This window comes from Salmo salar, chromosome ssa27, assembly GCF_905237065.1.
Source record: "Salmo salar chromosome ssa27, Ssal_v3.1, whole genome shotgun sequence".
Taxonomy (NCBI): Eukaryota; Metazoa; Chordata; class Actinopteri; order Salmoniformes; family Salmonidae; genus Salmo; species Salmo salar.
In genome coordinates, this window is record NC_059468.1 from 20,084,200 (window position 1) to 20,099,046 (window position 14,847).

At 43.2% G+C, this 14,847-nt stretch overlaps 1 protein-coding gene across 2 annotated transcripts; it reads right to left on the reverse strand.

Annotated features, from left to right (window-relative positions):
• Window positions 1-1,452: 1,452 nt before the first annotated feature.
• On the reverse strand, window positions 1,453-11,197 carry LOC106588660 (serine/threonine-protein kinase pdik1l). 2 transcript variants are annotated; one of them, XM_014177856.2, is made up of 3 exons: window positions 11,041-11,197; window positions 8,143-8,438; window positions 1,453-4,846 (listed from the first exon to the last, which is right to left on the reverse strand). In XM_014177856.2, the coding sequence occupies exons 2-3, from the start codon at window positions 8,425-8,427 to the stop codon at window positions 4,106-4,108; spliced, it is 1,026 nt and encodes a 341-aa protein (XP_014033331.1). In that variant the 5' UTR covers window positions 8,428-8,438; window positions 11,041-11,197; the 3' UTR covers window positions 1,453-4,105. The 2 variants fall into 2 exon arrangements, with proteins under 2 accessions (XP_014033331.1, XP_014033332.1); XM_014177857.2 differs by lacking the exon at window positions 11,041-11,197 and adding an exon at window positions 10,580-10,949.
• Between the last annotated feature and the right edge of the window lie 3,650 nt (window positions 11,198-14,847).

Genomic DNA, 14,847 nt, shown 5'->3' on the forward strand with positions numbered 1-14,847 from the left:
TCAGCCTCTGTAGTAGCTCATATACACAAGGTGTACAAAACATTAGGAACACCTGCTCTTTCCATGACAGACTGACCAGGTGTCAGTGTAGATGAAGGGGATACAGGTTAAAGAAGGATTTAAGACAATTGAGAATATCACAGGAGGTTGGTGGCACCTTAATTGGGGAGGACAGCCTCATGGTAATGGCTGGAGTGGAATAGTATGAAATACATCAAACACTTGGGTTCCATGTGTTTGATGCCATTCCGTTCGCTCCTTTCCAGACATTATGAGCCGTCCTCCCCTCAGCAGCCTCCACTGGTGTATGTGTGCCACTCAGAGGGTGAATGGGCAAAACAAAATATTGAAGTGCCTTTGAGCGGGGTATGGTTGTATTTGGAAGACGCACTAGTTTGAGTGTCAAGAACTGCAATGCTGGCTGGGTTTTTCACACCCAAAAGGACATCCAGCCAACTTGACAACTGTGGGAACCATTGGAGACAACATTGGCCAGCATCCCTGTGGAATGCTTATGATACACCTCGTAGAGTCCATGCCCTGATGAATTGATGCTGTTCTGAGGGCAAAAGGGGATGTAACTCAATATTAGGAAGGTGTTCCTATTGTTTTGTACACAGTGTATAGTCATGAATCAATAAGTACATATCATTAATTTATAAGTCCAAAAATTGAAGTATACTGAACAAAAATATAAACGCAGCATGTAAAGTGTTGGTCCCATGTTTTATGAGCAGAAATAAAATATCCCAGAAATATTCCATATGCACAAAAACCTTATTTCTCTCAAATTGTGCGCACATCCTGTTAGTGAGCATTTCTCCTTTGCCAAAATAATCGATCCACCTGACAGGTGTGGCATATCAAGAAGCTGATTAAATAGCATGGTCATTACACAGATGCACCTTGTGCTGGGGACAATAAAAGGCCACTAAAATGTGCAGTTTCGTCACAACACAATGCCACAGTTGTCTCAATTTTGAGGGAGTGCGCAATTGACATACTGACTGCAGGAATGTCCACCAGAGCTGTTGCCAGAGAATTTAATGTTAATTTTTCTACCATAAGCCACCTCCAACATCATTTTAGATCATTTGGCAGTACTTCCAACCGACCTCACAACCGCAGACCACGTGTAACCACGCCAGCCCAGAACCTCCATGTCTGGCTTCTTCACCTGCGGGATCATCTGAGACCAGCCACCAGCTGATGAAACTGAGAAGGATTTCTGTCTGTAATAACGCCCTTTTGTGGGGCAAAAACTAATTCTGATTGGTTCGGCCTGGCTCCCAAGCCTATAGCTCCACCCCTGCCCAGTCATGTGAAATCCATAAACTAGGGCCTAATCAATGCATTTCAATTGACTGGATTTTCTTTTTTTCATGAACTGTATATCAGTAAAATCGTTGAAATTGGTAAGTTTATATTTTTGTTAAATATAGCAACCGCTGATTGTGCTTTAGATATTTTATTAAAGGGGCAATCAGTGCTAATATTGTAGGGGTAAAACAGCAGAGATAAAAACCCAAAAGCCAAAACTCTGAAAATGTGCCTGGCCACCGCAACAATCACACAATGTAGTGCTAGGTGCTAGTGTGTGGAGATATTAAAATAAAGGCATAAAGTATGTTAATATCATGAAAGACAAAAGTATTTTGGCAATGGAAGACATTTAAAAAAGCAATTATGCAGGTTAATGTTGGCGACAGCCAGCTCGTATGAAATACATTTTAAAACTTATGCCACTGTTTGAATGACACACTAAATCTACGTTTTTTCGATATTGATAACGTTTTCATTTTCACAACTGTTAGAAGCGCACAAATTATGACCTGCAAAGCTATAGGCCTGGGTCCACAGAGAGCTCCTTCCTTTACCTCTGCCACCTACACCAAACGTAATAGGCTTAGTATGAGTCTGTCGGAAGGAAGCGTGGAGAAGGGGATTACCGTTAAATCCAGCGGGACCCAAGGGAAACAGAGGTGTGTGTCTGTTCTGGGGAAACCCGAGGTGAAAACTGACAGTGAGAGGAGATCAGGTTAAAACACTAAATTGTATTTTTTTATAGATCCTCTGGGCTCAGGGACAACTGTGTGTACGCTGTGCTGCCTAAATCTCCTCTCTGAAGGGGAGAGGCATTGCATACATAAGTAGACGTTCTGTGTGCTGACAATAAACCGTGTGTGTGTGTGTGTGTGTAAGAGAGACTTCTTGTTTGCTGTTTGACAATATCCTCCCATTCCCCTAGTAAACACTGTTTCTCAAGGTGATAGATAATAGCATGGTAAGTTATGAAAAAGGAAAATAACAAAATAAAAGTGCTTTTTTTTCATCAAGTGATTGCCAGTGAAGTCATACCCCTAACCATTCCGTTCACACAGGTTTCATTCGGAACTACACTGGCCTTCAGTTGGGAGTCTAAATTCAAGCACTATATTTTAATAATACAAGCAGAACACTGGCTCTTCAGTTAAATACATCAATGTTAGTTTGGGGCAACAACACATTCCTTTATGTGTTTTGAATAAGCAGCTTGCTGTCTCTGGACTTAATTACATTCCAAACACATTCCAAACACAACACCAAAATTATTTTCATTATGGGGCAATCATGACAAATTCCAGGACAATTATGATACTGGCTGACTAGGCTTATGCTAGGTTATGTCTGGGCAGGGGGTTATGCTAGGTTATGTCTGGGCAGGGGGGTTATGCTAGGTTATGTCTGGGCAGGGGGTTATGCTAGGTTATGTCTGGGCAGGGGGTTATGCTAGGTTATGTCTGGGCAGGGGGTTATGCTAGGTTATGTCTGGGCAGGGGGTTATGCTAGGTTATGTCTGGGCAGGGGGTTATGCTAGGTTATGTCTGGGCAGGGGGTTATGCTAGGTTATGACTGGGCAGGGGGGTTATGCTAGGTTATGACTGGGCAGGGGGTTATGCTAGGTTATGACTGGGCAGGGGGTTATGCTAGGTTATGACTGGGCGGGGGGTTATGCTAGGTTATGACTGGGCAGGGGGGTTATGCTAGGTTATGTCTGGGCAGGGGGTTATGCTAGGTTATGTCTGGGCGGGGGGTTATGCTAGGTTATGACTGGGCAGGGGGTTATGCTAGGTTATGTCTGGGCAGGGGGTTATGCTAGGTTATGACTGGGCAGGGGGTTATGCTAGGTTATGACTGGGCAGGGGGGTTATGCTAGATTATGACTGGGCAGGGGGTTATGCTAGATTATGACTGGGCAGGGGGGTTATGCTAGATTATGACTGGGCAGGGGGTTATGCTAGGTTATGACTGGGCAGGGGGTTATGATAGGTTATGACTGGGCAGGGGGGTTATGCTAGGTTATGACTGGGCAGGGGGGTTATGCTAGGTTATGTCTGGGATGGCATACCAAGACCTAGCCTGATCCCATAGTTGGCTCAGGGCCAGCTCAGAATACCGTCCTGTGATATGTCATGTTTCTCTCTCTTCAAAACAGCCAGTTGTCTACAAATCCCAACGAACAGTATATCTTCGATTTTACCTGAGCAGTGGGAAGAGTGTGTGTGTGTGTTAATGGGGAGGAGCAGGGTGTGGTCACAGAATACTGGTAAACCCAGCCGTGCACAGTTTACGATCACTGAGGCGTGTCTAAATTGGAATTTAATTGCATCATATCTACACAGGATGCGGTCTCCCTGTATCATAAATTGCATCCGAAGTATGATTATTAGCACCGAGACTGGGGTGGAATTTGTAGGCAAACAACTAAAGAGAGCTAAAGTTAACAGGTTAGCTTAAACCACTGGGGTGGCTAGCAAAACCTCTCCTTCTGAGAGACAGACAGCTGAATGTGCTTATGGACAGCCTTGCTCTGTTAACATTCAAAACTAACATTTTTACAGACTGGCTATCAACAGGTTAACCAGTAGTCCTACATCTGAACCAATATCCAACTGCAAAGCCAAAATCTTTGCAACGTTTGAATTGTTCCCTTAAAAGAAAAACAAACTCCCATTGTGTGGCCTCGGCCACCAGAGCTAACAGTGGTGAATTAGGACTAGATACAAGTGCTTGACGTTGTGAGAACAAGTCCCATGGTCCGCTCTCCTCCTATCCACCCCAATTATCACGTGTCCCAGTCGAGCTCTCTGCAGGCGATCCTGACCAGCCGGAGCTCCAGTTCAAAGGCGTCAGGCCTCTCCTGAGGGTTGAACGACAGCATCTCCCTGATCAGCTGTTTCATGCCGGCGTTCATGCTCTTCATCCTGGCCGGGATCAGCAGCTCCATCTTGGGGTTCTCCAGGAGCGCCTCCCCGAGGGGCACGATCTCCTCCCCCTGCTGCACGTAGCTTCCCAGGAGCTCCTTCTGGGTCTCCACGTCAACGAACGTGATCCGCTCCACCATGGCCCAGATGATGATGCCCAGGGCAAAGATGTCTGCTTTAGCCGTGTAGTGGCCCTCCCACACCTCTGGAGCCATGTAGAAGTCCGTGCCGCACGCTGTGGAGAGGAAACACTTGTTGACGGAGGCTGGTTCCTCAGGGTTGAGGCCCGACGTGGAGCAGACCTTTGACAGCCCGAAGTCTGCCACCTTCAGGGTGGGCTCGGGGGTTCCCGCCAAGGTCCTTCCCTGGGAGATGAGGATGTTGTCAGGCTTCAGATCTCGGTGGATGATCTGGTTTCGGTGGAGGAAGGCCAGGGCGCTTCCTAACTGCAGCATGAAGCTGGTGTTGGTCTTGCGGCTGGGTTTACGGGACAGCAAGTAAGCGTTCATGTCTCCTCCGTCACAGAAGTCCATGACGAACCACAGATAGTATGCACAGCACGGGTCAAAGGTTATCTCTCCCTTCAGAGATGTCTCCACCAGCTGGAGATAGAACAGAGACATCAGAAAGGCCATTAGTATTAATAGTATATCATATAGTAATTCAGCAGACAGCCAGACACAATCAAAAACAGACACCGTATATACAGGCATTCAGTATGTGGCCCATGCAGGGATTTTGCCCAAAACCGTGGGGTTGCCAGCACCATGCTCTAACCAATGACTGTATGACTGAGCCATTGGCACCACATAAGAGATGAGAGCATTGCTCTGTATTCTGGAAGACTTGGCTCGCTTCAGAAAATGACACCAATAAGATTAATGCTGAACTGACTGCTGAACAGATCAAAAAGAAATTGTTCAAAAAGGCTGCTGGGAGCAAGCTGACAGGCTCTCTGTGTCAATTCCCATCACGTTTCAGAGGAAACGCTAACTGGAAGAAAATTACAAAGAAAACAGAACAAAATGCTATTTCTAGCAGCGCTACCTACCTGACAGGGAAACAGGGAAATGGATTATGTAATCTAAAACACAGTGGCAGTCCTGATTATTGATAAGCCAAGATGGGAGAAGAAAAACACATTAAATTCCTTGAGGGGGGGGGGATTTTCAACAAACAAGCAAAACTGCCTTGTCTCTGCCATTGGCTTTGAATTCAGTGTGACTGCCATCCTCCTCTGTGACCCGTCAAATGGAGAGGTGTGTGTGTTGTCGGTTTCTCTGTCTCGCTGGCTCCTTGTATTTTTTTTGTTTTAAATCTAAACTCGTTGTGACGCCTCTGATCTTAAAAGGATTCTGCTGGAGGAACTGGGTTAATCAAGCACACATCTCCTTTTGACAGCTGACCAGATCAAAAACCTATCCTCTCCCATAGAAAATGTGCTGCAGGTTTTTGACATGCGCACACACACACACACACACACACACACACACAACAGCAGCACAACTATTTGGGTTTTGAATTACAGACAAATCAAATGCCTGACAATCTTTATGGTACAAAACAACACATTGACAGTCCCGCCACTTAGGGAAAACCAGTCTGTACACAAAACTGGTCAGTGAGCCAAGCCACCCGTAAGCTAATAGATTGAAATAATTCACCAGCATTGCCAGTCAGATAATACAGTCCCTGGCCTCTGATCTATTATAATGATGGTTCCTCCCCCACCCCACACGGTAATCCTGTCCCATTATCAAAATGTTCTCCCTCTATAAGCAGCAGTAGAACAAGAAAAGAAGACTCGGTCGGAACAAAGGATTCTGGGAAAGCGGCCAAGCCCAACATGCTGCAGTGTTTAACAAGCTCGTAGAGCAGGTCGGACAATGTATGCGAGTGTGACAATGGCCCACGTGCCGCTGAGAGGCTACAATCAGTTGTTGCCAGGCCCTTTAAACCCTCAGTGAGCCAAGAGGCAGGAACATGTTGTTGGTAACAGACTAGACAGGTTGACTGGGGAGAGGAGTCCCTTTAAACCACAGTGCTCAATGAGGACATGAGATGCCCCCTTAAAAACCAGTGTTGAAGACACCACCTGACAACACAGAGCCACAAGGATGACTAGCTAAACAGAACACAGTCTTCTGAACTAACTAGTCACAGTATGAACACTCTGTAGAGGCATCCAACAGGCTGAATGAGAGGCCAAAACACTGGAAGCAACACTAGCTAACGCCTTGAATTACTAGCAAAACACTGGACTACCCATTTCGGTCACCTCTGTGTTCGTCGGTACAGCAATGTACTCAGCAACTTGTGTGGCTGGCAACAATATGTAGAACAACCAGAAGGGAACACAATCCAACACTCCCTTTATCAAGTAGGGTGACTGTGCTCAATGTCCAATACATCATCCTATAGCCAACATTGGGATCTATGGAGTGTGTGCATCTGTCCTGTTCTACATAATTCAATCGTTATGGTATGTTTGTTACATGAAGTTGTGTTATTGTAAACTTATGTTATGGTAAATGTATCCTGGTGTTGTGTTTTCTATCAGCTTCTATAATTGCCCTTTGGTGAATTGAGTTTAGGACTTCAAAAAGAAGCTTCTCCACCAACATTCTACCCATCAACATAATCAGATTCCTTCCCCTCTGCTCTGACCACATCCTCTTCGGCTGCCAAGTTGCTTCTCAGCATATGCGAGACAGAACCTTGAGGTTGAATGGTAAGTTCCGCCCTGCCAGCACAGATCCATTTGTGAGGTTCTTCTGTGGCTGTGGTCTTTCAACAGATATGCTCAAGATGTGATTCCTCTGGTCTGAATTTGTACTCTTCCATGTGCTTACAATGCGTTTGAACAAGGGCCTAACCTTACTCATAAGTATCTGATGATATGTTAAGTAGGCTTCATAAAGTTTGATTTGGTGGGGGGGATTCAAAAACAATCCCATCCTTAAAACCTACACCCACTTGTAGGCTTGAGGGGCATCCAGATTGTCATACTGACAGTGTGCCATACCGGGATATCCAAGGCTATTCATCCAGGAGAGGAATTCTCTGCTGTTACCAAGCGAAGCTTGATTTAAGCTAACCACTTAACTAGCAACTAAATTAGCAAACAAAACGCACAACTGCAGAGCATTTTAGCACATTTTAGACAGTTAACATATCTAGCAGACAAACAGTTGTGAATTCCATACTGGCAACTAAATCACCTGACCTGTGCTGCACAACAGTGAGTGACTCACAAGGCTCCAGTATCTCTTCATTGTGTGCTTGTAAACAAACACCACATGACTGGGGACTACCGGTAAGCTTTATAATAAAAATGATGTGACAGGTGACATATTGCACAAGTTGATGCAGGCATTTACTTAAAAAGTACCAAATGTTCAAATGTACTTCAACTTCAAGAAATAGTTTGAGGTATTGACGGTATTAAAAAAATAATTAAATCCCGTGGCTATTTCCAAATACTCCAGTATACTATAAACTGCCCAAGCCTACCCTCCTGGAGCCTATTGGAAGACATCATATATATAACCCTCTCCTGTCACATTGACAAAGAGAAATCTAAACCCCAGTAGCCCTCCCATCTCCCCCAGATGTTTTTGCCTCCTCCCCTTTCTGTACATTTGATGCAATGCATTGCTTTTACTACAGTTCTAATTTATTACTCACTCATCTATTGTTTGTACTCACTGAATCCCTGTGCTTCACGTGTAAAAGGTGGTATCTATATATTTTGTTTTAAGTCTATTATCAATACATCCAGGTATAGCAGGGAGCTGGACCCGTGGCTCATCCTCTGGACAGGTCTATCTGCATTTTACTACAGCTAGCCTGTCACTTATCAATCCTTCTAGCCATCCATCCATATGAAATGTATTACCTCTAGGTACAGTGGGGAGCAGGACCCGTGGCTCATCCTCTGAGCCAGGTCATCCCTCTGCAGGACACACTCCTCTAGGTGGATGACGTTGGGGTGCTGGCTCTGGATACTGCTCAGGGCCCAGAATTCCCTGAGGGCCAGCTCTACATTCTCTGGGCTGTGGCAGCGGATCTTCTTCACGGCCATCCGAGCCCCGGTGCGTTTCACCAGCGCCTCGTAGACCACGCCGTAGCTGCCACGCCCTACCTCCTGGATCAGCTCGTACTTCGGCTGGCTGCTCACCATCCTCTTCCTCACTGTGGGGGGGGCAGGGTGGAGGCGGTGGGGTTAATGGTGTACCACTGATTGCTGTTGAGAGCTAGGTGGTCAGCAGAACAAACTGAAAATGTAACCCTGATGACCCTCAGGTACTGAATAATATCCCAACAAGGGGAGTTTATCCGTCATACTAAATTAAGAAAAGCATATCTGTGAGTTGACATGACAGCCCCCTGCTCCTGACCACATCAAAACCCATAGCTATAGGCCTAGTCTAGAAGTAGTCTGATAAGTTTATCTCAGGAAAATGAACTAGCCAAGCGACACACTGTCAGATGGATGACACAAATAACAGTGTTTAAGTTTTAGCAAGTAAAATTACGACAGTTGGCTTTCTACCCGCAAGATAGCCCTTGATCATGACTCCCAGTCCATTAAATTACACATAAGAGTCATTGAAGGAAGGCGTATTCTGTACTGGGGAGTTTTGTTAAGAGAGCTAACACCCGGCCTGAACATTAACATGCGTTACGGTTTGGAGCATAAAGACGTTATTTTCCATATCAGCAAGAAATCATACTTATGACAACAGTTCTCATTGATACCCGGCCATAGAGGGTTAGGCTACCCACCCGGCCATAGAGGGTTAGGCTACCCACCCGGCCATAGAGGGTTAGGCTACCCACCCGGCCATAGAGGGTTAGGCTACCCACCCGGCCATAGAGGGTTAGGCTACCCACCCGGCCATATCACCATACAGCGCATGTTTATGGATGACAGTTAGCTATCTAGCATGCTCCGAACACCTGTGTGTACCGAAAGGCGGCCACGAGAAACGTTTGATCACTGAAAAATACTGTCGATGATAAAACCAGTTAAAACAGGGTACAGTAAGTGTATATTCTGCATTTGTGAAATTATTTGACTTGATACTAAATATAACAAGCTTTGTTTCTATACTGAACAAAAATACAAATGCAACAATTTCAATGATTTTACTGAGTCACAGTTCATAAGGAAATCAGTATATTGAAATATTTTCATTAGGCCATAATCTATAGATTTCATGACTGGACAGGGATGCAACCATGGGGAGCCAGGCCCAGCCAATCAGAATGAGTGTTTCCCTCACAAAAGGCTTCATTACAGACAGTAATACTCCTCTAAAACAACATTGGAGGCAGCTCATGGTAGAGAAATGAACATTACATTCTCTGGCAACAGCTCTGATGGACATTCTTGCAGTCAGCATGCCAATTGCACACTCCCTAAACTTGAAACATCTGTGACATTGTGTTGTGTGGCAAAACTGCACATTTTAAAGTGGCCTATTGCTGTCCCCAGCACAAGGTGCATCTGTGTAATGATCATGCTGTTTAATCAGCTTCTTGTTATGCCACACCTGTCAGGTGAATGGATTATCTTGGCAAAGGATACATGCTCACTAACAGGAATGTTAACAAATTTGTGCACCAAATTTGAGCTTAATTCATACTTTTTTGTGTATATTGTACATTTCTGGGATCTTTTATTTCAGCTCACGAAACATCGGACCAACTCCTTCCATGTTGCGTTTATATTTTTGTTCAGTGTTGAACCGTATCGCAATTTAGGAATCAATTCACGTTTAGATTGAGTTTTTGGCTGCCTGAACCAGTCTACCTCTGACGATATCATATAAAGTCCTTGGACCTTAACGAGTAATGGTAGGCTCCAAAAGATTACATATTGGACTACCCGCAAGAGAGCAAATGTGAACACCTCAGGGGCCAAAGCATGCGACATGTAAACAAATCAACATTGCCCCCTCACAGATCTTACCTGTTATTTGCTCACTAACGCATTGCTGACAGCTACAGTATTTGAGGGGGAAGTTGACGTTAGCTATGCCATTTCCTGACATGTCAGCCTACTGCCCAAATATGTAAGAATAAATAAACATCTATCAAATAGTAAGTTCAGTGTAATTAGCTAAACTCGACGAGAATTAGCTTGCTAGCTAACACGGAAGCGAAACTGTTTTTAGCTAGCAAGTAAGCAAAGGAAGAAAATGCTGGCTAGAAATACATTCATATTTTGTTAGAACCATAACTACCGTTAGCTAGCTATATACATGTAAATTATATATCGCTATGTAGCCACAGGGGAATGTAGACAAGTTAGCTAGCTAGTTCAGTACCTTATGTCAGGGTTTCCCCAAACTCGGTCCTGGGTCCCCCGTCCGCTAGGTGCAGGTTTTTGCCCTAGCATAAACGTTACATTAAATAAATCAAAGCGTGGTGATTTTTTTTAAATTTAACTAGGCAAGTCAGAAAACAAATTATTATTTACAATGACGGCCTGATGAGTTGGTTATTTTGAATCAGCTGTGTAGTGATTGGGCAAAAACGTGACCCGGCCTTACGGAAAGTAAACTACCTAACTAGTTAGCTTGTTCTAATCGTGGACACCTTTATTGTCCTTCTGTGCTAGCTCATTTTGGCTCCGCACAATCCGGCTAGCTAACGTAACGCAGTCCCACACACCTGCGCACACGACCAAGCACCATGTCGCACGGGCAGACAAAAGAGCTGGCTTCTTCTGAAGACGAGGAAAGGAAACAGAGTAGCTAACTATAAATCTAGCACGCTACACATTTACCTGTTTCCGTCTTCCCTCAACGATTCATTTGTTGTTGACTTTCTCTGGCAGACAAGACAAGGTCCGTGCTGAGAGATCGCAAACCTGCAGCTCAAGTACCCCGTCAACAGCGCGCACCCGCTTGCTCGCTCCCAAAACAACACAGCCAGGGTGCTCTACAGCAGCAGCCGTGGGAAATACTGCCCCCTTCCTTTCACTTTTTTTGTTGAGCCTTTTGTGCAAGCCTCCAGCTAGCTGAAAGGGGAAATAAGTGTTCCCCCGTTCGTTGCATAGCTTTAAATTAGTGGAGGCTGCTGAGGGGAGGACGGCTCATAATAATGACTGGAACGGAGCGCATGGAATGGATAAAACAATTTGGAAACCATGTGTTTGATGTATTTGATACCATTCCACTGATTCCGCTCCAACCGTTACCACGAGCCCGTCTTCCCCAAGTAAGGTGCCACCAACTTCCTGTGTCAGACCATGCCCATGGATTCTTGCCCTGGCAACTCCCTACCATATTCTACTGAAAAGCTTAATTACACCAGTAAAATGAGGATTAGGGTTAGGGGAGGGTTTGGCCGGGGTAGGCCTTCATCGTAAAATAAGAATTTGTTCTTAACTGACTTGCCTAGTTAACCTGTTAGGGCTAGGGGGCAGTATTGACACGGCCGGATAAAAAACTTACCCGATTTAATCTGGTTACTACTCCTGCCCAGTAACTAGAATATGCATATAATTATTGGCTTTGGATAGAAAACACCCTAAAGTTTCTAAAACTGTTTGAATGGTGTCTGTGAGTATAACAGAACTCATATGGCAGGCCAAAACCTGAGAAGATTTCAAGCAGGAAGTGGCCTGTCTGAGAAGTAGTGTTTCATCTTGGCTCTTTTTATTGAAGACTCAGGATCTGTGCAATAACGTGACACTTCCTACGGCTTCCATAGGGTCTCAGAGCCCGGGAAAAAACTGAACGATATCGAGGCAGGCTCTGGCTGAAACACTTTATCGCTTTTGGCAAGTGGCCACTCAGAGTACTATGGGCTTAGGCGCGTGCCCGCTTCGACCGAATGCTTTCTTTTCCTTTGTCTGTTTAGCTAAAAGCAGATTCCCGGTCGGAATATTATCGGTTTTTTATGAGAAAAATGGCATAAAAATTGATTTTAAACAGCGGTTGACATGCTTCGAAGTACGGTAATGGAATATTTAGAATTTTTTTGTCACGAATTGCGCTATGCTCGCCACCCTTATTTACCCTTTAGGATAGTGTCTAGAACGCACGAACAAAACGCCGCTGTTTGGATATAACGATGGATTATTTTGGACCAAACCAACATTTGTTATTGAAGTAGAAGTCCTGGGAGTGCATTCTGACGAAGACAACAAAGGTAATAACATTTTTCTTATAGTAAATCTGACTATGATGAGTGCTAAACTTGCTGGGTGTCTAAATAGCTAGCCCTGTGATGCCGGGCTATCTACTGAGAATATTGCTAAATGTGCTTTCACCGAAAAGCTATTTTAAAATCGGACATATCGAGTGCATAGAGGAGTTCTGTATCTATAATTCTTAAAATAATTGTTATGCTTTTTGTGAACGTTTATCGTGAGTAATTTAGTAAATTCACCAGCAGTGTTCGGTGGGAATGCTAGTCACATGCTAATGTAAAAAGCTGGTTTTTGATATAAATATGAACTTGATTGAACAAAACATGCATGTATTGTATAACATAATGTCCTAGGGTTGTCATCTGATGAAGATCATCAAAGGTTAGTGCTACATTTAGCTGTGGTTTGGGTTTATGTGACATTATATGCTAGCTTGAAAAATGGGTGTCTGATTATTTCTGGCTGGGTACTCTGCTGACATAATCTAATGTTTTGCTTTCGTTGTAAAGCCTTTTTGAAATCGGACAGTGTGGTTAGATTAACGAGAGTCTTATCTTTAAAATGGTGTAAAATAGTCATATTTTTTAAAAATTGAAGTAATAACATATCTAAGGTATTTGAATAACGCACCACAGGATTCAACTGGCTGTTGAGTAGGTGGGACGCAAGCGTCCCACCTAGCCCATAGAGGTTAAATAAAAAATAAAAAAATCATTTGAACATTTATTCAAACATTTTGAATAAAAATCTATGGCAAGAACTTTATTCTTAAGTTATCGTGACATTTAATGTTTGTAAAATTGTATTGTTTTTCCCGGAAACCCCCCTGAATGCCACATTTAGTTTGCGCCAAAGTGATGCCATGCAGAATGTAAGATTACATTTGACACAACACAGGTGACTAAGTCAATTATCTTGAATGAAATGACTCACTGAAAGATACATTTATCTCAAGCATAATTTTATATAGTAGGCAGTATCAATAAAGAAGTAGATTATGTATTATATCTTAATCAAAACGGTTTGCAGAAAATGTAACTCCTCTATCACAGTACCTGTTTGGAACATGCTCTTAAAGGGACAGCACCATGGACAGACAGCACCATGATGTACAAGAAGAGATGTGCACAATGTTGCAACAAAGTAATCATAAATCGGTTATTATAAACATTGTCTCTTGAAAAGTTGTTTTGTTACTTGGTAAAACAACTTTAAAGTCTCTAGGCACTAGACTACCAACCCATTAATCAAATATAGGCCCAGCATTGCATCACATGTTCAGTGTGTCAGAAACTGCAGCCTATGTTAAAGAATAACAAAAATATGATGTGACGTAGGGCTAAAAAGAGACCCACCGCTGTGTATCATATTGATATATTTTTATTAACAGGCTAGTCAATGATGCATGTGTCAACACTACTATGTCTGGTTCGCAACTCAGTTTGTAATACAGCTTGGTACATGATTTGTCAAAGTGAGCTATAGGCCTACTGTACCACATTCTGTGGTTGGTGATAACAGTCAACATAGCTACATTCTTTGGTCTAATAAACAGCAAAGCAGAGAAATCAAGTAACACACAATATGAGGACTATTGTTTGTTTTGTGCGTCATACAGTGCTTTCAGAAAGTATTCTTACCCATTGACTTATTCACATTTTGAGTTACAGTCTGAATTCAAAATTTCTTAAATATTTTTTAATATTCTCACCCATCTACACACAATACCCCATAATGACAAAGTGAAAACATGGTTTTAGAATTTCTTTGCAAATGTATCAATTACAGCTGTGATTCTTTCTGGTTAAGTCTCTTAAGAGCTTTGCACACCTGGATTGTGCAATATTTGCAAATTATAATTTGAAAAATTCTTCAAGCTCTGACAAATTGGTTGTTTTCATTGCTAGACAGCCATTTTCGAGTCTTGCCATAGAATTTCAAGACAATTTAAGTCCAAACTGTAACTAAGCCACTCAAGAACATTCAATGTTGTCTTGATAAGCAACTCCAGTGTATATTTGGCCTTGTGTTTTAGGTTTTTGTCCTGCTGAAAGATACATTTTTCTCCCAGTGTCTGAACCAGGTTTTCCTCTAGGATTATGCCTGTGCTTAGCTCTATTCCGTTTCTTTTTATCCCCCAAAAAACTCCCTAGTCATTGCAGATGACAAGCATACCCATAACATGATGTAGCCACCACCATGCTTAAAAATATTAAGAGTGGGACACAGTGATGGGTTGGATTTGCCCCAAACAAAATGCTTTGTATTCAGGAATAAAAGTTAATTTCTTTGCCACATTCTTTGCAGTTTTACTTTAGTGCCTTAATGCAAACAGGATGCATGTTTTGGAATATTTCTATTCTGTACAGGCTTCCTTCTTCTCACTCTGTCATTTAGGTTAGTATTGTGGAGTAACTACAATGTTGTTGATCCATC